The 25483-nt window shown below is 31.0% G+C and overlaps 1 protein-coding gene across 6 annotated transcripts in view; it reads right to left on the reverse strand.

Annotated features, from left to right (window-relative positions):
- LOC105568004 overlaps positions 1-24916 on the reverse strand; it is a 74764-nt gene extending 49848 nt beyond the window's left edge. The window contains exons 1-4 of one of the 6 annotated variants that reach the window (XM_012023336.1): positions 24850-24916; positions 24123-24254; positions 23967-24041; positions 15178-16628 (exon numbers count right to left, since the gene is read on the reverse strand). In XM_012023336.1, coding sequence (XP_011878726.1) covers positions 16411-16628; positions 23967-24041; positions 24123-24254; positions 24850-24856 — 432 coding nt within the window. In that variant the 5' untranslated portion in view covers positions 24857-24916 and the 3' untranslated portion in view covers positions 15178-16410. Of the gene's footprint in view, positions 1-15177; positions 16629-18931; positions 19049-19932; positions 20360-23480; positions 23690-23966; positions 24042-24122; positions 24255-24849 lie in introns of those variants that run through there. The other 5 variants (XM_012023340.1, XM_012023342.1, XM_012023341.1 and 2 more) reach the window with 5 other exon arrangements.
- Positions 24917-25483: the final 567 nt, after the last annotated feature.

A 25483-nucleotide genomic window follows, 5' to 3' on the forward strand; every position in this document is an offset into this window, starting at 1 on the left:
GATAGGCAATTGAAAAATTATTCTGATTTTAGAACACTCACCTGTTATTTACATACATTACTCACCATGGAACTATAATATAATGATAAATCTCTTTGATCTCTCATGATCTGAATATCTTAGATCTTGCGTTTTTAATTTCTGTTTAAAAGAGTATAAAGAAATTTTTTACATTTATTAAAAATGTGTAAGTTAAAATTATATATAAACAAGTACAATCGTCATGTACGTTAGCATTACGCAATTTATTCTGACGTGTTCCTGTAAGAGAGAGAAATAGTATAATATCTTTTGAGGCGTTTAATTTCGCAGATATTTACGAATATCATTCTTCCATTAATGGGCGGCTCATTTTTTGGTAAAAGTTCGAAGTAATTGGAAACTGTAGAAAGGGGCGTTTTATCAATTTGAATTATAATCTACTCAAAATGATATGTTTTCTTTTAGGTGGAAAAACTAAAAGTTAAGTGTTGTTATTGCTGCAAAATAATATTCCAGTATATTTGTGCAAAGCGGGGATACGTGTTATTATCGTAACGACCAAGCGATTTAATAAAAATGCCAGTCTGTATAGATAATGCAGAATATGATACGGTCCATTTTATCGCACCGTAACATCGAAAGCAATAGCTGCCGTAGAAGTAAAACCAAAATCGATTTTTGATTGGACAAAGTGATACACGAAATCGAACGCTTATCGTTTTCCCCAAACAATTGGCGGCATTTTTGTTATCGTCTGCGGCAAAAGTGTTGAACAAAAATCAGATCGCCATTAAACTTAAATTTCTCCGCAATCCTCTTATCTCGGCATCGAGATCATGGTCACGCGTGAAGAAAAGGAGTTTTCGATTTTACCAGGCAGCCTGATCGGAGTATTTATAAATCGACGAGGTACGAACATAGCGCGTCCGCGTATCGTACAATCGATCAATACAAATCGGATCACGGCCGAAGCTCGCCACGAGTAATTTCATTTCTGAATCGAGACTAAATATTGATGTAGAATATAGGAATTCTAATCAAACAGAGAAAAGATTCTTTTTTATACGTCTTTTACTTTTAAATCAAGTCTTAATACAAATATAAATTGAAAATTAAAATTAAAATTATTAAAATTTCGGAATACTTTGCAAGGATTGTAAATCTTCTGTTGCGTTTCAAATTGTTTTCTCAATACCACAAATGTGTGTGCACAGAATTTTATGAATATTTTACCATGAATAAATAAATCTAGCAGAATGTTTCTAATGTTTGAAAGTATCTCATATTGAGGACATAAAGTGCAATTGTTGAATTCATATAATTATACTGTTCAGCACTTTCGACTTATTAAATCAATGTTCCGGACCAGTACTTAAATTCTCTATCTATCATCTAAAATATAAAATCTCATAAATTCTCTCGTTTTTTTTATTGCTCTAGTACTCTTTCGGTGTCATACATGTCTGTATGACAATTATTGTCTCTCACATAGTATCTGGTCATTTCTCTTGATGTCTGCTTTCAACAGAATTGATGTAGACTATACGTTTCAATCTATAATACATTTTATATTTAATAATGTATAATTTTATTTAAATACATATAATTATAATCTGAATATTTTTAATAAATAAATAGACAGAAGAAAAAATTAGACGTCATTACAAAGAAATGGATAAATTTCAACGAAGCCACAAATGACAAATAGACGTAACGAGTCAATAACGGCAAGTTTTCGTTGACATATTGCAAGTTGCCTTTACTCTAGCAATATCATGATTTTATTTGACTGACTCGACATAGCAGGTGTTGCGCGTGTAAAGACTTAATCCGTTAATTTCAATGCAAATGCCAGAAACAGGAAGCAAGAGAAAGCTGGCAGCTATGTCGACGAAACTGTTACTCGCGACGACTAAATTGTTCGCGACTGCAAGAGGATGAATGAATGATCTATGCGCAAGAACTTGTCTACGATAAAAGTAGAAGTTGTTAAAAATTGGTAAGGGAAAATTTCCGTGTCAAGAACTTAATAAATTTTGTGAGCCAGACAATACTGAACATTTCTACGAGATCCTAAAATATAAAGGAGAAACTCAGGGTAATTTTATCTTTCAGTAAACATCTTTAGAGGATCAATATTACTAGTACTTTTAGCATTTACTTTGTTCTATACAAGATCTTGTTAGAGAGATCTTCAAATTGTCAAAATAGATTAATGTTTATGACAAATGGCATTCTTTTTAAAACTAATAATCCATTTTTAATAGCAATATTTTTCTACTATGAATCAATTTAACTTTAAATTATATACAGTATTAAAAAACATTAAATTTGAATATTAACTATATATTATTTTTAAGAACTATACGTTTTTCTGTATATAAAGCATATCATGTATCTCATTGTGATTATATAACGTCTAAAGATTATTAATACCTAAAACGGCATTAATTCTGGCCCGCCGCTTTCCATGGAACTAATTGCTTATTCTGTGTGATGAGGGTATTGAATCCTTCGATACCGGATACACCGAAACAGCACTTATGGTTGCCTTCGCATGCGAACGATAGGAGGATAGATAGGGGAGTACCCGTCCATAGATTTGGCATGTTCCCAAAGTTGGACGGTCGGATTTACCGACAGTGAAAGGCTAAAGTGAGCAAGTACGATCAAATAAGGCCTATAATACGACAGTGAGTGCAGTTAGATCGGCATGTGCGGTGTCTACGTAGAGATATGGTAGTACGGCAAGTCACTATGGAACTTTGGCAGAGTTTATGGCTGACGTCTGCACTCGAGAATCTCGACGGCATTAGCCTTCCGCGTTCTGCTTTAATCCTAGTTGAGTTGTCTCTCGATTTATTTATTGTTCTGTTGTGCTGTTATAGTTGCATTTTAAAGCTTTAAAAATCTATCGATTTTTAGTGCTGCGTTTTACGCTGTAACACTATTGCATAAATAACACGCTATTGTAGTTTCGTGAATTATTAAAATGCTCTTTTTATGAGAAACATTAACAATATATACATATGCACTTTTCATTAATAAATATATATAAATATCTCTTATTGCTTATTATCATTTAATGTAAATTTATTGAATTTAATTGAAGAATAGTCTCTAAACGTCGCGAGTGGTATAATAAAAAAGTACATTTATTCGGACATACGATATCAATGTGTTCATATCGGTATAGACATAAAATTCTCTTTTTGTTCCATTTCTATTATCTGGATTTATCGTAACTTTTTGTGAAGTATATTCTCAAAGTTATATTGCGATGAATACCCAAAAGCTTTATAGATGCTGACGCAAGACTATGCAACTCTTATCGTAAAACGTTTTATTCACAGATATCCTGATTTTATATCAAGATTTATTGTTCGTGACACTCATAAAAAATTGTCACTTTTGGTCACATAGAGGATACCGTACAATACATCGGCAACCTTTGGAGATGGTTTTCTCAATTGGTTTTATTGCTACAAGTAATATGAAGAAAATTGTTTTCTTCAATCCTATCATTTTGTTGAAAACAATCAGAATGTTTTAAATAAATTCCTCGTTATATTTGTATCTATCATAATACTATCAACATAACCAATTTTTTTAAATAATTTGGTAAAAATTATGAAGAAAAATGTGTTAAAATGTTTTTCCATAGTTAACTTTTTTCAACGAAAATTTACTTAAGATGATTTTAGATGCTTTTGAATACATTTAAAAAAAAGGAGAGAAATATCGCATCTCTTACAAAATTTTATACAAGTTTTACTGTTCTAATTTGGGTAAGAAAACTATTATTATTGGGTAAACTTAGTATTATTTGACAAAACAATTTACTTGGAGAATTTCATTGAAACATCATGATAATATGCAACATATCAACGTGAAATTTCGTCCCCTCGTTTTTGTGGCATCCCCAGAAATTAATAGTACCCACGGACACCTATTAATATCATTAAAGTTCAGGACTGGAAGAAGATGCGCGCGCGACCTGCCCCTAACTCTGTAATTTATCGGATGTTTCCTCTGTCGGACTTGTTTTTCATTCTCATAGTTGCCTCGAAGTTCTAACCTTACGAGAAGGAAGTTGTTCGAAGTTCGAGTTGAAGACGGGCTCAAAGACGGCAAAAGTACTTTAATGATACAAATATTGATTTGAAAGAGTCACAATTAATATATCCATATTTATGAGAAGAGAATGCGGAGACGCTTATATTCAAATAGCACAAATTTCTATAGTTATTTATTTGGGAGTTTATTTTATACAATTATACATCTTACAGTTTACCGATTTTTATTTATGAATATAGAAATTAAGAATAACGAGCTGTGTCAGAATTTCTGAAGTCGTCGGAACAAATCGTGCTTCATCGATAATACCCAGCAATTTTGGAACATGACGTATAATATAGGCATCACCTTGGCACCATGTGCGCTTTAATACCATCGCATCAATGTCACGAAATCTCGGTGTGAAATCAAGATAGCTATCTCTAACCATCGAGAATTGTACAAGAACGCAGATTTTGTGGATAAACATAAGAAAAATTATAATATTTAAAAGAATAAATGATAATTAAATAGACAAATAAAAAAGGCATTCTAAATGAAAAAGTATATTGAGCAACAAACAAGAAGGGTTTTAAAATTCAACAGATGAAAAAGGAAACAGATCAATAATAAAACGTCACGGATTCGTAAAGATGACTTTATATGAGATATAATGAAATATACATATTACTTTTACTGAAAATTGCAAAATGTATCACGTGTAACGTCGACGTTCGATTGTCATGGTGTAACGAGAGATAAATGACCTATGAAGCGAACCCTTCAATGTTTTTCGCAGAAGATTTCGACTGTCAAAAAGATTTATCGTCGTTCGTACTTTCTTTACTAATATGTTCCCAGCGAGATTTGTCTGTCGAGCTTTCGAATCCCCAGTTTCAACTACGAAAAACGAAAAAATGACCCTAATACTTATTTGCACCGTTAATCGTAAAGCGTGAATGATTTTATTCGATAATAATATAATTAAGAGCAAACTAAATAATTTATATTTCTATATAAAAAATCTCGATTTTACGTTCTCATTTTACATTTATATATACATAATACACAATGGTTGAGAAATCAACATAATACTTTATGAAACATCACGCATATTGAAGAAACGCGAGTTTCTATTCGGTAGTTGTCACACAAAGTGGCTTTAAACTATTGAATTGAAATCATTGTAGTAAAATTCAAAAATACAGTATATACGATATTTCGTATGGCATTCCGATGACATGGATTTCGAACTTTAGAATTGAATATACGTTCACATAAAAGTCAGATCATGGTATATACCCACCAACATTTGAAGTCAGCGTTTAAATAAAAACTTACTATAAGAAACGATGAATTTGTTTCCGAACATACAAACATTCGAAGTCAATGTTTAAGTAGAAACTTCCTATAAGAAATGAATTTGTACCGGACTTGCACCTTGCAATATTAAGTCCGTTAATCATACATATAACACATTTAATACAAAAATTGGTTATTTAAAATGCATTTTATTATTTAAATATTTATGATAATTTTTTATTACAAAAATATATGGATTCATAGTGAAATCATCACGAAAAATTCATTTCAGATTACTGGCTTGAAAGTAGGGAGAGCTTGAGTTCATCCTTTTATTTTAGCAAACGAGATAGATAATATTGTTATTTGAAAATTCAATTAAAATGTTTCGAGCAGTACTATATTTGCAATTTTACCGGTACACAATCTGCTCAAATCTTGCAATATAAATCTGAGTTTTTAGTATAAAAACTGAACAGGAAAAGCAAATTATTATATTATATAATTGTTACAAAAATTAATGTTATACTGACAAACACGTATCACACAAGTATAGATTTTTATATTAATTTTAGTTTTTTATTGACATATTCAAATATAAAACATTTTTCATTATTAGATATTTCAGATTTTTGTTAAATACTAGGACAACACAAGCGCGCGCTTCGCGGGCGTGTAATTTCTCTTAAAAACAAGTTATTTTATACTCAGCCTCTTTGACAGCTGTCAAAATTCAATCATCTCGTCACTGACAACTCGTAGTATTAAATGAGTCAAGCAAGAGAGACACTCAATATCGCAGAAAAGGCAACAATACATTTCGAGTATCGAATTAACACGCCCTTTTTATGAGAGAAAACATTGATTTTGATGCAGGTGCATTTCAATGTTTCATACAATATCTTAATATTTGTATATGCTTCATATGTGATGTAATTATCATGGACTCATTAGCAGATTATATTTTAAAGCGCCCTGATTGAATCTTAGGATTACGTTCTAAAGTCGTCTGCAAGTATTTAACTATTTATTCATATAATTCTCTTAATATAAAATGCGATGAAACATCGTGTTATACAAGAGATAACTTAATGAATTGAGTGTAACGACGACAGCCTAACAATTTAGTTACTTACGAAACATTTAAGACGAAGTAACTAGTTCAGGGAGCTCGCAAGGGTAGGGGTTGCAGCTATTTGCATAAAACCCGAGGTATAACGGATAGGCGAATAGAGCAATCAGGAAGCTTTCATAAGGGAAATCCGTGTCTCTGTGATTGGCCATCGTGCTTGTGCATCTAACGAGCTTTATATCTTATGCAAATTAGTGTATATGCTACAATATTACGATCGTGTTCGCCTATTAATCATTCAAGCACAGGTCAGTTACATGTCTCAATTAACACCTACGAAATTATATTATGAAACTATGAGATAAAATTTAGGTATCCTTATTTATCGCTTTTTATGAAGCATATTCTAGTTGTTACATACTTCTTACATATTTTCTTCATGTTTTCGGATTCAAACTTGTTATAAATATTAACTGACCCGTGCATTATATGTATACCATAATGTGCGACTAAATGACCAAATCGATCAATAACGTACCAACAGCAATAAGCTCTATCCGGTTTATGTGTGCATTCTTGTGTGCGCAATAAATCGATGGGCAGTTATACATAGACTAGGGTTTTACTGTAATCTGTTTAAACCCCATGCATTTCGAGAAAGAGAAAGAAATGAATTTCACGCACGCAATGATTTATGAGAAATTATATCTTTTCTATAATATTTTTTAGATCTTCTCCATTTGTTATTAGATCTTTTGTGCAATCTCTATCAGTAAATTATTAACTTTTTAAATATGAAAATAATTAAAAGGATAAATAATAATTTCAGACATCGGGCAATTTATTATAATAGTTAATACCAAATATTTTATCTTATATATTTTTTTATGTATTTAATGTAATTTTCACAAATACGTAATTTCTAGAGTAAGACAAAGATAATTTAAAAGAATTAAAAATAATCTATAAATAATTCATCGATGTAATATGCAGTAGCAAAGTTTTAATATACAATCGTCGTAAAATACAAATATATTTAAATCATAGCACCGTTCAAATAATTAATATTTAAAAAAACAATTATTAAATTTTTTTTCTAGTCTTTCTCCGATAGATATTGATGAAGTAAATTACATAACGAAAATGTATTTTTAGATATTTAAACTTTTACAAAACGTAATATATTAAGATATGTACGTATAATAAGTAAGGGTGAAAATTATTAAAATAATAAGTATCTTGCCTCATGGCTGTTGTGTTGTTGCCTAACACCTCTAAGGCCTCCACCACGCTCTTGATCTCCATTGCTGCTTTTTCATGGCATATACATAAACACAGCGCGAAAATACGGGTAATTACGATCACACGCGCGCACTAATTACCCGAATATAACAGTCGCGCGGTATTTTGTACGACATTCCCGACATTAATCGCGTACAACATATACTTCATTATATCTCGTCGGAAGAATACCACGAAAAAGAGTACACGAAGTAATGATAGTGTGAAGCTGCAGTATTCGCTCGATGATATTTTCGTAAATTATCACAAAGAACCACTCTCGAATAGAAGAAAATTGTTTTTTAAAAATTGTTTTACAATGCTGTTTTACAATGAGCGCATTTAATGTCTCTTAATAGTTGACGCGATTGCGTATTGAAAAATTTAATATAATACGCAAAATATGTTTCAATCTGAATATTATCAAATAAAATTCAGAGAGCTCTGACGTAAAATCATATATTATTAAAATTAAGATTTAAATGATTAAAACCAGCATATAAATAATAATCGACTACAAATATTACACAGTAAATAAATTACAAAATTTTATAATTCACATTCTTTTCGTTATTTTATTAGGATATGTTTCTAATGTCCTAATTAAATCGTGTAAGATCCTACCAAAGTGATTGCCGTAATGCATGTTTCCTGTACGTAAAACCGAGACTTCCAAATGTCCTCGATACATTTACCATGGATGAAAGCATTTTCTAACAATAAATTAGCATATAAATGTGACTGCAAACACACACAGACTGCACACCATTTTTATTCACTTAAGGCGATAGCATGCAGTACAATATCTTAGATACCATTGTTATCGTATACGATATCCGGAAATATGTTTTTACTGACAATGCATTTTAACCTCTATTAGTATTTCTCATGAAATATAGGTATTCATAATTTTGTCCAAGAATATTGGCGATTTACATACATTACATTTTATTTAATTAGTGACGTAAAAATAATATAAAAAATATGAAGGCATACGTAGCGCATACGTAATACAGATTTTACCGTGCGCTTTGGATATAAAATAGATTCAAATTTTGGCAAAGGTAAATTTAAATAAATGATTGACTTACATAAGAAATACGTGTGTTATTTATACATAACTAAAGAGATTTCTCGTTTAGGATATTATTGTAGAATATACGTATATGCAATAAAATAAAGATATGCGCTTACACAAAACAGATATTATGCAGATTTCATTACAATATATGCGGCGTACGGTGATATATTACGTGTCATAGATATTACTTCCTTTCATGATGATGTACGAGCAATAACATCAACAATCCGATATAACCCGATTAGATATAGTGAAGAGACTAGCGTCAACGCGTCTTCTAAAATTTGCACACTCTATAAAATGCCATTATCGTAATCACATATCCTTCATATTTAACGAAGTAAAATGTGTCGTGCTTATGCGCACAACGATAATGTGACACTTTAAAATTCGACGTGATCATCATCTATTACATCGATCGATATAAATAGCATCTTGTTATATTTTAATGTATTTTATTGCAGTTGAGAGTATAATTAGTATAAAAAATTAAATTATACTTTTGCTGTTAACTTTTTAATTATAAAATATTAAATAATAATAAGATACAGATAAGCTGGAGAGACTCTGCAACGAAAAATACGTTATTATACGATTTAGAATTCTATTGTGTTTTATTGTATACTTTTGCTGTATACAATGGCATACAAAGAGAGGACGGCTCTCTTTCCCTTCAATTCCTATTATGCTTTAGCATAACAGTAAAGATAGTCGCCGTTACGTAAATGCGAAAATAAGCAAACGCTGATAGGATCGGGCACTGTTAAGTAAAATTCACGTGGATGAATACTTTCGGCGCATCTCGTACTTGATACGTCAGAGATTAGCTTCTGCATAGATAATACATGGATAATACATGGAAAGAGGTCAGAAGTTAAATGTATTTAACTGCGCTATTTTATTATCTCAGATATACGTTATAATGCACATCAGATAATAGACGCTCCATTTTTTCAACATGTTCTAATAATTTTTATAATACACTCATGCGCGCACGGCAGTAATCAATCAATCGACTCGTTGAATCAATTTATTGAATTTTCACGGCCACGACCTGTTAAGATTAATTGAGATAAATGATTTCTACGATATATAGAAAATTTTTGCTGTGTATTAAACCATTATTATGGAATATGGATTAATGTACTCTTACTTAATTCTAAATTTATTAAGAACTGTTAACTTATATGAAAATTTCTAAATATTCAGTGTTTAAATATCACAAAAGTATTTCGATCGTTGCTTGTTTTAAATTTGAACAATTTATTTTCATGATAGCTTCACAATAGATCGTAACTTAGACACAGATAATCTTTTATAGACTCATATAATATATTCCAATAAATTAACTTCTCGTACATAACAATATCTATGTCAATATAATTGATTTTATTACGTAAAACTTATTTATTTAATAATTATTACCTAATTCTACTTATATTTTTATGTCTTTATTTATATTTATATTTTATAAAGTTAAGTATTTTGTAACTGTAATTTTATAATTGTAAGTAGCCACGTTTAGGACTTTAATTGCGTGTCACATAATTTCCGCAGTATTTCTATCGTTCTAAAAAAGACCCACCAAATAATCATTATCGTGTAAAGGTCACGAGCAAAAACAGCTGGATAAAACTTTCATTCTGCGAAACCGCCGCGCTGTGGGAAAAAAGATCCTTAAATAACTCTTCTCCTTTCGTTCCAGCGCATAAAAGTTCCCAGAGGGATCATACTCAACTAGGCGAGACCGCTTCTTATCATCCACCCTAGTGATATCTAGATATAGTGTCTACGGATCATCAGAACCATTCTACTCTCCGAGACGGTGAATTTCGGAGAGTGATAAGGTCTGTTAACACAGTTCCATCGACCGATAGCACATTAACTGGAAGCTTGCGTCGGAGAAAGGTAGGATACGAAGTGTAAATTGCGCAAAATAATCGAAGGGAGGCCACGAGAGCAAATGGGAACGAAAGTGCTATCGTCGGCGTCAGCAATGGTTCTGGTGGCTAACCAGAAGAGGTAAGCGCTGTTGCTAGGCAACCTGTTGCCACGAGCGTATGGTACGATGAGATGGGAGAAAAAGCCCCACTACATTATGATACTGTGTGCGAAGCGAATAGAGTGACAGAATTATAAGAGATAAAATTCAGTCGATTTGAGGTGCTAAAAGTCACATCGAGGATGAAGAGATACTTATAGTGGCGCTGTACACGTAGACTGCAGGATATGAAAGTAAGTAGGTAGGAACTCAAGTTTAATAGAAAAAAAAGAAAAAGATAGAAGAAAAGAGTTTCGTAAGTTTTCATCATTTGGTGAGTTGCATTTTATGCAACAGTTTATTACTAATAATTAAATCTTGGGAGTAAAAAACGAAGAGAGAAAAGGAGACAAGAGAAAATCTATTTTTATTACTGTAAAAGGTTAGATCAGAAATATGTCAAGAAGTGCTATTTTCATTCTTACGACTTTTACTAAACGTGAATATCCATTTTCTTTGTAACAAAAATATACCTTGAAATTCTTCAGTAATTATTTGTAAGAACATATAAGTACATTAGTGATTTACAGTAAAAAATAAATGTTACTCCTTTAGCAGAAATATAATTTGAGTTAATATTTAATAAATAAATTATTAATTATAAATTGTTTTAATTTCAAAATAATTAAAAAATTAAAAAAAGTTTTGTGGAAAAAAGATATAATTGTCTCTAATAAAGTTTTCAACAAAATTTATTTTTGTTTAGATTCTGATTAGTCTAAATTTTGATTAGTTCCAGATTTTCACGTATTGTATAAGTTAAATATCAATTAATCATGTCACACAGCATTAACGAACGTGTCTTGATTCAAGCGAGAGGTTCCGTAACATGTGGATCGAGTTTAGTAGAGAAACTCAACGTGTGGTCAGCCTTGTGTGGCTAACGAATTTGTTAGCAAGCGGTCGTCCATAAATTTGCATCAGGCGCGACGAAAATACGCGAGCATGGGCGTAATTCTGTCCTATACTTTGAAATGTCGAAAATGCGGCTAATGGTTCCGTGAAACGTAACATTTCACGAGAACGGTAACATTTAACGAGATGCGAGCACGTTAATTTGCGACCTATGAAATACCACGATCAAAGCTGGGGATACGGTGGGACAATAGACCCTTCGCATCCATCTCATACGAGATGCTTGATCTGTGAACAGTTCAGTAGAGCCTATATTGCATTGCAGTACTGTCAGCCACACAGACTCCTTAACAGCTTCAATTTACAGGATTAAAGGCCTTTCAAATTCTCCCTTGTAATTATGAAATTACGTAATTTCAATACTGTTGAAAGTTAAATCAAATTTTATAGTTTTTTATAATGTAATTTAAATCTCTCTCTCTCTCTCTCTCTCTCTCTCTCTCTCTCTCTCTCTTCCTCTCTCTCTCTCTCTCTCTCTCTCTCTCGCACATTATCGTTCTCATTCTTTTCTCTTATAATATAAAATAAAATTTGAGAAATTTTTCTTGTGCTTTGAATTTCCAGTAGTTATATACGCAATTGTGATACGTAAAACATACATTTGTGCAAGAACAAGATTACACGTCGAAAAGAAACATTTTTAATAGCACGTACATTGATAATTAACTCCAAGCATTAACGATTGTATTTTTAACTGGCTGATATTGATACAGAAGTTTTTTTTGTGCAGTACAATAACATTTATTTAAGAAGACCGCAATCATTTTTACAGTACCTGGTGACCCTGTCGATATTTAAGAATGATATTTTAGTTCATTCGTCCTTGTAACTTGATTTTCCTTGGGTAAAATACGAATATCATATGTGTGCTCTACTACGAGTAGATATAAATAATAATTCATGATATATGTTACAATATTTTTCGATTTATTTCCAAATCCATTTGACTGTTATAAATAACAGTTAAAATGCTAATTAAATAACTAAATTAAATAATTAAATAACTAAATATAAGAAAAAGTTTCTAATTAAAGTTTAGTGTGCGAAGTGAGGTCATGCACTAATGAAGTGTGTCGAGTTCAACAAGATTTCCCCAATTGGCTCGCATCACTTCCGAAATAATCAAGTCATTACTAACTTTCCTCAATAGGTAATAACATTTCAGTAGTTTGGATCAAATTAAGGGTCTCCGTTGTTTAGGAATCATGATTGGTATACTAATGACTAGAACAACTCTCTGGTCTCCAATTCGTTCTTCAAACAAGTCTTTAGTGTAAAAGCAATTCAGTTTTAAATTTCTAAGAATGTTTCATTGAAAGTTTATTGAGTTTTTTAAACTTTTATACCACACTCTCTTTAGCTCTGATCAAGCTCAATATATTTTAAATCAAAAGTTTCTAATATAAATTTGAGAAACACGAGAAACATTTATATGATATATTTTTATGGTAAGAGAATACATCTCCAACTTTGTACTTAGGGAAAAAGTTGATAATACATATTAAATCTGTATTGTTTAGTGCTCTAAATCGAAAAACAAGCATTTCTTACTTAAACTGCTTCTATTACAGACCTTTGTATCAGCAAATTCGTTTTCTTGATACTGGTCTACGATAAAGTGAAACGAAATCCTATGATCTCATATAACGTTAAGTGAACAATCAGCAGCGTTCGATAATCTTATCACGTTCACGTATAATCTTGCATTCGGCTAAGTAACTCGAATGCTGAACTGGATACGATGTCGATACGATCCAGCATGATGCACAAGTATCGACTGTACATTACAGTGACAAAATTTTAACTTTTGATGTTACGTGTGAATGCACATGTGCACACATGTGCACGTTTAAACTTGCGAAACCATGAATCATTCTTGCGGAAAAAGATTAATTGACGCATGCATGGAAATTTTTAAGACATTACTGTTATTGTTTATTCGAGAGATCTACGTTGCATCATATTGTCAAATATTTATTTGCAGCTACAACATACAAACTATTATACAGGTAATCTAACAAACGCAGCAGTTCATCTTCTAATACATTAAGCAAATCACTTTTGCGAAAAATATAGCTCTACATTCATATAAATATCATTTATCACAAACCATGACAATAAAACGTCTCGATAAATCTACGATCGCAACATGTAATGCCAGTTGAAATTCCTCATTTGTAAAATATAATTTTTACATCCTGCACATTTATTATTGACGCACCTGTACGCACGTAAAAAGTGTCTCTTATAAAAGTGACAAGTAAAATTTACATGATAATAATAAAAATTCAAATGGAGAACAATATGCAACCAGGATACAGATTTTTGCATAGAGTATTTACAAGTCTTTTAACTTTGTAATAGCGAATAGAATTTTTTATTGCATCACCTGTGCGCTACGATAACGATTGCCATTTGGTAATCGAATTATTTGAAATGTAATCTTCGATTTCGTACCTGTCTGCAGTTGGCGAGAACAATATTTATCTGGCAGTAAAAACTACAATTTACTTTCGGCTCACACAGCTGCACTGAATGCGAACGCAAAAATGCGGAAAACAAAGGCGTAAAAAACGTGATAATGGCCTGTTGTTTGTAATGCAGATTTTCGTGCATTAAGACCATTTTGTTCCACATTTTCATGCAGAGACTGCATGAGTGTTCGCAATAAAATTTACAAATCGTAAGACACGCTGACAAATACGCGTATGTGACTAACTAATTCTTACAATTCTATTACTTTTATTATATTAGAATGAGGAAAAATATATCATGTTTTCTATTTTACGTAAATTTTATACTTGTACTTAAAAAAAAATGCAGACTTTATATTAACTAAAAAATTTTTAGAAATTCATAATTTATAAATTGTCTCAAATATGTTATAATTACTGTATTTAAATGGACGATAGTATTAAAGTAGTAATAAAATTGTAATTGTATTAAAAATAATCTCTTGGGAAAATTAAATTATGTGGAAATTACAACTCAAAAGAATTTAACCAAGAATAGTGATCTCTATCTAAACATGACATTTTTTCCAATTTTCTATAAACGGCAAAATGACATCCAATCATTATCGGTATGCGAAATCTCACAGAAAGAAATCAGAACTCTGAGAAAAATAGGTGCAACTCAAGTAATTTATTGGAATCTATGTCGATAATTCTCAAGGGCCGAACCAAACAAGGAGAAATTCAATTATCTGATATAGCGTGAAATCAGTTATCCATTTGCTGTTCAAGTGTCGATGCGTAATAAAGCGAATGTAGAAAATATATGTATGTATACAGAAAACGTGAAAAACAAAAATAATACAAACTTTACAATCTTATCTAAAATATATCTAGGATGTTTCTCTTATTATTATTTACATTGTTATAAACAAAATTTTAGTATAATTTAACATTTGTAATTAAATATATTTTTTGGAATACATTTTTAACATAAGCTTTACAATTTATGAATATCGAATAAAAAAGGAACAGTCATATTTTGCGATTTGCAGGAAAATATCACGATAGATATTATATCAATAAAATCTCAGTAAGATTTCTGATTTGTAGCTATATTTCCGAACTGAAATGTGAAACCATGTAAAGAGTTCAATCCGACCCGATTTCCGATACTAGGCACAGATATTTCGTTCTCGTTTTCGACGCATGTAGCCATCGAAAATTTTCATACTCATTTTAGAAATCACTTAACAATTTAAATTTATTAAATTGCATAAAATTTATTAAAGAATACCAAATTATTACATATTTGAGTGTATCTGTTAATATATTATGTAAAAGAACAAATACAAAAGCGAAGATACATAAGAATAGAGAAAGTAGTAATTAATTATGAGACTCTGCAGAGTACAAAATCAAACTTCGCCATCTTCATTTACGTCATTTAACAGTAATGACACGATGAAAGTTTGCTTCTTGCATCTTTTAAAAGGTAAGTCTACGAAACTTGCTATATCAAAGCTGCCCTGTTTCACTTGATGAAAACGTTTCATCGAATAAAGGGGTACTTCCATTATCTTACAATGGAGTATCGTTTTCCAAATCTCTTCTAGTAATTTATGATTCTCATGTCTTTAAATCAAATTAAAACCGAAAAAGATTGGTAAAAATATATTACATGAAATAAATTAAATTTTTCTTGCGTGAGATTTAAACAATATGCCGGACAATATGTATAATTATAAATAATAATATACATATAAATAATAATTATACATATTTTTGTTTAATTTTAATTTAGAAAATTTATCCAATAACAACAACCGACAATAAATTTCCAACCCTTTTTGAGAAAAATATCTATTCCCTATTTCTTCATCGCGAGAGTGCATATTATTTTCTGAAAGTTAAGTGCAATTTGTATTCCCTGAATAAATTGATTGAAATATTCACATGAAACAAATTTTTATCTTTTATGATAGTACAAAGTTGCAAATTCAAAACTAAAATTTTTAACTGTTATCAAATTATTTGAAATTTAAGTTTCTGGATAACTTTAAATTAAAATCTTAAAAACTATATTTTAAAATATGTTCCAGAGTGAGTTAAATGTCTTTAGTTGAATATCTTACAATTAGTTAGATATTTTTTTCGAATAATTTGACTTCACATACGTGTGAATTTTTTTTCACCGGAATTTTACTGAGCTCTACAATTTCCGCTTTTATTTCCTGGGTCTCGAGTGCATCGCGTGATTCACTCCTTTGGCCACAAGCTTCGCTTTTTTCAGCTCGCCAAACGAGACTCTCGTGAAACCGTGTCTATTTCCGGTTCTATCTTCCCCGCAACGCTGAGTTGGATTGGCTCGTACTGTTATAACGTGGACGTGTGCACAATTCAGTTTGCTACGTCCTGCAGAATGTCGGTAGTCGTCTTGGCAACCTCATGACAGAGACATTATTGGTCCAGTAGTACGTGATGAAAACTTGATACGCATACAAATACGTGACGCTTTCAATTTTATTATACTTGTATATTAAAAAATTTTAATAAATTCTGAAACAAGAATTAATGGATATTTTATGAATGTATAATATGGCCCTAAGGAAACGCTTTAAAGAAAAGTATCAATACATTCTATAGATTGAGATATATTTTGATACTATTGTATTGGGTCAATCACTGTATAGGAATTAAATAAAAATTAAATGTAGATATATTTTCTTTGATATGTCGACTTTTGTAACGTTGAAATAGTTATGGCCACTATTGCGTTTTATAACACATAACTTTATGTCGTTATCAATCAGAGATTACAATCATTGAGATTACAATCAAGTTTTCATGAAATCCAATAAAGATAAGAGACATTTTACGCAAACGGGAATATCTATAAAATGTACTTCGCACGACGCTATCCACTTTTTTCAAATAGCTTTGCAAAGAGCAGATTTAAAATAATATTTTTGTATGGGATAGAAGCATTATCGAATCAAATCTATTGATAAAATTTTATTGGTCCAGTGTATACATATAGGTATCAAGAAAGGTTTGAAATAAAACGTGCGAATATTAATTTTTATACATATATGCAAAAGAACGTAAACATTTTCAAAACTATATGCATTGTAAAATTGCGCAATGCGACACGATGTAGAATTTTACATATATCATATAACAAAAATACTTTGACAGTTACTCACGCTGTAATACTCTTTGTCTTCAGAAATTTATATTAAAAAATGTTAATTAATTTATTAATCATTAATTCTAACCATATTATAACAGTTTTTTTATTTCTTCGCTTGTCTTGGACTTTTAAAATTTTCTATCGTATTCGTGAGAATGATATGAGAATATTTTCGTAGACTTCTCATCATTTATCTCGCTTGATTGGTAACGGATGTACATCATCGCATGGTCATTTGTTTCACGAGCATCAGATGGCACAGTGCAATTTGCGGTGACAGATATAAGAGCATCTGTGATGAAACCAAACCGCGGTCCTGTGTTTGGCTAAGGGATAAGGAGGAACAACTACGGGATTTCCCATAAAATTGCGCGCGCGCGATCCATTTTACTCGCTTTATCCGCCAATTTCCGGGGATGTGCGACGCTCGATATGCCGCGTGGCCGTTATATGCATGGATTTTATTCTCATCGAGAAATCGATGATACGTAGCCCACTTGTTCGTGCTTAGAATACATCATGTCGACGAGTTCGCCAACGCGTATGTTGGCGCTCGAAGCTCCGCCAAAAATATGGAGTGAAATTCCGCGCCTCGATTAAAGGGGAGCTTCCGGGAACATTTGGCACTAAGGTATGGGATAAAGTGGCGTTACGGAAATTCGCCCACTTAACTCCGGCGCTGGTATATCTCGAGTTGCCTAATACCGCGATTTCAGAAAAGAGTTAAAAAAAGACTTTGACAACTTTAAAGTCGATCTCCGATAATTACGAGGGTTGCTCCGAAGTATTTTCTGACGATTTTGTGAGGTACGAGAGATAGGCGAACAAACCATCTTATATGGAAGACGAAAGTAATCATATTGCCGGTGTCGCGGGCGAAAGGAAGGTTTTCGTTATCACGAATGGTTGACGGTAACTTGCTCAAATTAACATTCTCTAGTTGTCACAGCGTTAATTGCAAAAGTTCTCCCGGGAGATGAAGGTGATAAAGTACCAACTAAAGTCAGACTAAAGCTGTAGGGTTGTATAGACGGTCGACGGAGTACAGAATAGACATAGGGCAGAGCTTGTCTTCGTGTATCGTGTAGAAATATGCTCGTTGTAATAAAATGTAAGCCGACGGATTCAACATGGTGACCCGGTTAAGGGTATGTTATCTACTTTCTGCGTTGGGGAAAAAGATTGAAGATAAAAATGTATTTAGAAACGTGATTTTTTCAGAAACCTTTTTTAACATATGAAATATATTTTTATTAAAATTATGCTCTGTACATATATGTATATTTCAAAAGAATGTACGGTATAATAATATAATCATAAATTTATATTACGGCATCACATGTCGCGTAAACTTCGTAGTTCCTATCGCGATGTACGATGGAATGTGCAAGTGGCAAAGGTTAAAGCATTTGGGAGGTCGATGCTCTAAGCCGCCAGGGTCACTTTTAATCTGCCTCTCAAATTGTATCGCCGCAGCGCGATACCGGAAGTTCCCAAGTGGCAAAATCTGTGACCGCTGCATACGCTCTCAAGTCTGCCCCAATTTACGATAACCGCAGTGGCTTTAATGCGAAAGCTACCGATTGCCAATGAAAATTTGGATTGTGGCAATGGCGAGGCAATTACGGGACCGATTTAGACCATAGTATATCAAAGTACTTCTCTCTTTGATCTGGAATTCGGATACAATTTGGGGCAACCTAAGATCATGTATATATTATACAATAAGAATTTGATAATATTGAACATGCTTTGTTGAAAATTAACTGCATTTTGTTGCATTAGAATATATTAAATAATATCAAAACGCTTTTCGAAAGAATCTACAACTCCATAAAAATATACTCAAAGCACACACGCTAGGTAGTAAAGTTTTTACCAATATTAGATAATATTTACCGCAGCTTATCAGTGGAAATACACTCAAAGTAGTCATAAATGCTCGTGGCCGGAGAGAAATATTTTTTTTTAATTTCGCGAAAGCTTTCGCCTTTCAATTTTGAACCACTTAGGAAAAGTGGATCATGGATCTATGCTAATATATTTTCACACGTTTATATTCCGTAAACTTTGAGGAAAGCGGATAAATGGCTTATCTCCCTTTGCAACCCTCGATTTCCATTTGGCTTCTGTCAACTATATCACGCTCCTCCAGAATTATTGACGCCAACGAAGCAAAGAAATTGAAATCGGTGAAACGTAAAAGGATGGGTTTGGGACATAATCTTAACTTCCGTCAAATTCCGGCTTTAGATTTACGATATTTACTTGATACTTTATAGAAAGTTAAAAAGTATATCCTGTGGTACTCAATTTATGGACATTCGAAAAATTTATCATAATATTAAATTTTAATAATCACTTTGTTGTATACAATAATACAGCAGTTTACTAAAAAAATTAATAAAATAATGAGAATAAAGACTTATTGTCGCCAGTGAATAATTATCAAATGAGGAAATTATTATTAAACGACCAAACTGGCAAATTCTAATTAAAAAAATTTATTGCGAAAAATATTTCCTTAGCCTGGCTGAGGATCGTTCAATAATAATTTCCTCATTTATTACTAAAACGATTTAATACCTTAAAAAACATCTTCTTATAAATTATTATATAATACCTTACCTTAAAAAACAATCTTTTTATAAATTATTATATGATAATCGTAATTACTAATTGAATATGAAATAGTGAAACAATTGAAGCGTGTAATCATTTCAGTTAAATAGCCTTAATTTAATTTATTTAATAAAAGATTTTATTTCAATTTTATTTCTATACTCTTCGGCAGCATATTAAAACATTTTTTTTAAGTACTGTGAAACACTTTATCGCATGTGCATTTGTGTCGAGTGCTAACAAGCATATCAGAGAGTGCTCTTTTACTCCAATGCACATTATTCATGGTTGCTTCAGCCCACGAGAACTCTTTAAATGACAGGTGCTCTTCATAATTTAGTTTGCATTTAGTGCATAAACGCTGTGGATGTACATACTTGATTACGACATGTTTACGTGTTCTAACAATTGTAAGCGTAAAAGCAACTTTGAATGAAATAATCTACCTTGAATATGTAATATGATTGTTGCTTGTTTAAAACACTTGATCTAAACAAAGTGTCAAAGTTGATATGAGGAACATCCTTAAGCGTAGGAAATGTTGAGTACCATTCTATTCTCGTTACTACACTCTACTTCAATTAAATTTAGCATTATCTTCATTAAAGCTGATTTCCTCAAATGCTTTCGGAACTTACATGTTGATTACAATTATCATATATTAACTACTCATCTCGCTCATTTATTTTTCTTATCTGCTCTTATTGGTGCTTAAAGATAATAAATGGAAAAGCTTATTCGAAACTAATATATATTTTAAATTCAAAAATTGGAAATATCAAAATGTGATGGATTAATACGTAGGCTAATAGAAATTATATTAAATTAGAATTTCAAGAACTGCCAAATATAACCACTAAAATAATAATTCCAACAAAATGAAAACGTGTAAATTATATGCGGCACCATTTCTCATCCTGCATATTCAAGTTCACATTCAATTATGCAAATTGATATGAAATAATGAAATGTAAAATATCCTCCAGGGGCTATATTAAACATTCCACAAAGGGTTCCTACAATGTAATTTCTCAGATGACGTTTTGCATTATTTATGGTTATACCTCAGCTAAAATGATAAAAGAAAGACGGTGGAAAGCATGACTATAGACAGTTAAGGATCAGCATGATTTTTTCATTTTCGCTCCAGAAGCGAAGTTAATTGTGGCTCCCGGCAGGAATTAATGGCAAGACGTGGAAGTCGTTTCGGTTAGATAAGGAGACCGTCAGGATGGAGATAAATAGTACAACGCCTCTGCTCGCTGGTGATTCAGACGTCTTAGGACAAGGAAAAAATACCAAGGGAGAAGGGAGAAGTTAAGAAAAGCTGAGAACGCCGTGAAATATTCTCACGCGATCTTATTTCTTTCGAAAAACTTGAAGATAACTAACGAGCATGACGTTGTAAATAACTAGTCTATGTTACAGTTAAGTGACTTAAGAAACGATAAAAGTGTAAAAGTAAAATGTAACGCGAGGACAAGAAAAAAAGTAGAGATAGTTTTATTAATTAATAGAATTCTTTGCTAAATATATATATATATATATTTAAGAATAAAAAGAATTTGCTTGTGGTTGATTTAGAAAAACTTATTAAAATTATTATTGAAATTACTACTATGGTATTGTATTTAATAACTGCCTAAAATTCAATACTCGAAGTTGTATGAAAGGAAAAATATTCACATATCTTTTTTATAAATTGTTAAACAAATATTTTTTAACAGATAAGAACAATTTACAGACAGTCACGATATAAATTCTAAGAATAAATTCGGGCACAGTCAGATGCGAATCTTGCACGCAAACTAGAGGACAGTTTTACCCTGCATATTATTATTCACGATTTTATTCGCAAAGCTCAGCAAGAATTGTCGTGAATATATTACTTGATATAATTCTCTTAAAAAGATAAATAATTGTGGAAAACCACTATAACACGTTTCAAGCAAAATTTTAGCCTGCACAAAGTGAAAATTTAACGTTACTTTGAAGTCTGTAAAGCAGATTATACTCGAAGTATGATGCTTAAATAATTAAGAAAATACTATTAAAATTTTTTCAGCTTTTCCTATGTAATTATAACTTACTTCTTAGAAAGAAATACATAACAAAATTTCAAAAACGTAAAGTTAATAAATATTGGCCACTCAATTTAATAATATCCTTTTATTGATAAAGCTTATAAAGATTAAATATTGGAAAGAGTAAGTTTTTATGTAATATATAAATGAAAATACTTTAGATATTTTCAAAATTGATGAGACAAACGTAAGAATAATAGAACAAACGTTGCATTATTACGATACCTAATTATTATTTGTCAGGATTGTGTCAGATGATCATTATTAGTCTCTCTGAATATTCATGTTTATATATTTTTCAGCGTTATTATTAATGATGTGCATGATATAGTCTGAACCTCTTTCTCTCTACTTACACCTGTTTTTCTCGCGCAATATCGTAGGAAAAATATCCACAAAAATTTACATCTCATATTGTGTACATTAGAGACTTGACAGTTACATCTTCATTTATTATATCTGTACTTTCTTGCTGCAAAATTCACCAAGTACTAAATTTAGCATTTCAAGAATATATAAAATTTTCTTAATACTGTTACAATATGTAGACTAAAGCACTTGTATTGCCTATTACATTTTGTTTCAATATATCATGATTTCGTGTATTAGTTGGCATATCATATAAATTTTGCATGTTACATAGTTTGTATTATACAGTTTTTAATATTAATTGTAAAAAATGTGCCAATTTGGGATACCATACATGAATAATACAATAACGGTTTATGCATTTATTTACATTAAAGTTTCCTAAACAAATTTAACAGTTTACTCTAAGTATAACTGCAAACTCTAACCAAGAGAAACTCTTGACTCTGATGTCAAAGTTCTAGAACACATGTGAATATTTCATACATATTATACCGAAAGATAAATCGATATATTGAAACGTTTTAAAAAAATGATACCATTAATAATATAATATCTACATGAATGTCGCATTAGTAGCATTTTGCGCTTATAAACTATTAATTTAAAAAATTGCATTTATATAATTATAGTATAAATTCACGTAATTGATATATTTACTACTAGTACAATTTATATGAATAAATTTTCATTTAGTACCTAATTAAGTGATACATTTTTTAGAAATATTTTCGTTAGAGTGTAAGTTTGTGCGAGAGGGAAAGAGAGAGAATTACAATATATGTATATGTAAATAAAAAATATAATTAATAAAATATTGAGGCGTTATCAAAAAGTCCTGTTATTAATTATGTTATTAATTTACAATATTATAGTGCAGATATATATTTACATTTTTGTAACAATATACTATAATGATTTATATTTTGTATTTTATATTTTTTAAAGAGTATATTAGGGATAGAGAGAGAGAGAGAGAGAGTACTCTTTTTCTCTTTTAGATATATGTATTTTATATAAAATGCAATAATTTGAAATAATTTATGATAAAATTTTTTGTTGTACATAGCTGAAAAGTGTTGTTATCGCATTAGGCAATATAATCTTTTATCACATTTATTGCTATCTTGACTACCATTCGTTGGTAAAGATAAGCTAGTGCGAGAAAGTGGTTTGTGCTGACATCTGGCAATGTGTTTAGTGTTACTTAGAATTTCTAAACATTTTGAAAATATTTTCTGTAATATTTGTATTTTTATTAATTAATATATCCTACATTGGACACATTTAATAAACTTACAAATGGAAGAATTAAGAACTGATTTAATTAAAATTATCTTGCATTGCATGTTCTACATATCAACAGTTGCTACAATATTGACAAATGGCATGGCATTATATACTTACAACATTAAACTGTTTTAAGTATATAAAAAATACATTTAAATTTGCAATATTTAATAAATATTATTAAAACAAATTAACGTCTTCGTAAATAAGTAAAAATATACGTACGATATAAGTGTGTGTCATCATTATCTGATTCTCTGCGATTGCTTCCACCACTCACAATCTTCATTCTACGCCAAGCTACAATAACAAAATGTTTAAATTTGATAAAACGAAATTCGTCATATTTCTATTTTCACATTATAATGTTAATTTCTTTACCATTCCTGAAAAGTTTTCTTATACCAGGCTTTTCTTTGCTTTTACAGCTTTGATGATTACATTTTTTCACTGAATTAATATCCTCTTCCATGGTATATGAAGAAGTATCTTCCATGGTATATGAAGAAGTACCTTTAAAAAACGAATATTTCATATTAATAAAATCGTTGAATATTAACTATGAACAAATGTTAATACAATGTGAATTAATATTTACTATAAACAGAGATAAAAAATGTTATTGCAAGAATAGAAAGAAACCATCATAATTTTTATTGATATTTATTATCTCGTTCTTCTATACTTCATCTTTTCTTTATGTGCACTCCATGTAAATCACAATCGAGAGAATATATTTAGCACAAGGTCCATACATTGCATTATAGTAGCATAGACGTCACAATTTGAAATATTTATTTTGTCAGTGCATGTAATATCAGAAATGTTATATTATCATATAAGTTTTGTAAAACGTTATTGTCAATTTTTTCAATAAGTTTCCACAATGAGCCACAATTTGTTATCTACTTTTAGTTGTGTCAATTTAGCGTGCATATACTTAATCGTAATTCAACTATTGAGAAAAATTGACTGTAATGAATTATCAAGTATTACGAACTTTCAAGAATCTCCAATATCGGAGTATACAGTTAAATATTATAGAAAACTGCGAGTTACATTTGTTAAATTCAAAACTGATACGCAGTACGCTAGTATACATATATACATTGCATTGTTTAGTGCTCACAAGTCACGATGCTGCGGTGATCAAATCTCTATTTTCTCTATTATATCACATATCACATTTACATACCGAATGTTACGAGATCGTGAAATCAGTGGATCAAGTAGCAGTTTAACACCGTACGCGAATCGTCATCACGCGAAACTCACTCACATCAAACAGTAACTTTTCGCGATGCTAGGTGGTCGTAGGATAACCAAAAGCTATTCAGCGAGTCAGTTCGAAACGACTAGCTAAGTAGCCAACAGAAGAGCGATCTTTGGCCAAACGCCAGACACTCCTACGCGAATCTGCATTTTTTTCTGTTCAGAAGAGGTCAGAGTACTATTCTCTCCTACGTTTCTCTTCTAACGCCATTGATTTCAGTGATGAAATCGAATTACGTGTGAATGATAGTTATATTACATTTATTTTTATTATAATAAAAAAGATTCGTATGGCAAATGGTATCTGACATCAGAGATACATATACCAGTTTCTCCTCTATACATAACCATTCATCACGCGTTGCCAAGTAAATTCTCACCTTGACAGATCTTAGCTACTATTTCCATTATTTCGAAGCGATGCTTAATATAAAACATTCAATGCCATTATATTACATGACACACGTACA

Source organism: Vollenhovia emeryi, unplaced genomic scaffold (assembly GCF_000949405.1).
Source record: "Vollenhovia emeryi isolate VEMERY1.0 unplaced genomic scaffold, V.emery_V1.0 DF939132.1, whole genome shotgun sequence".
In the NCBI taxonomy this organism is placed as follows: domain Eukaryota; kingdom Metazoa; phylum Arthropoda; class Insecta; order Hymenoptera; family Formicidae; genus Vollenhovia; species Vollenhovia emeryi.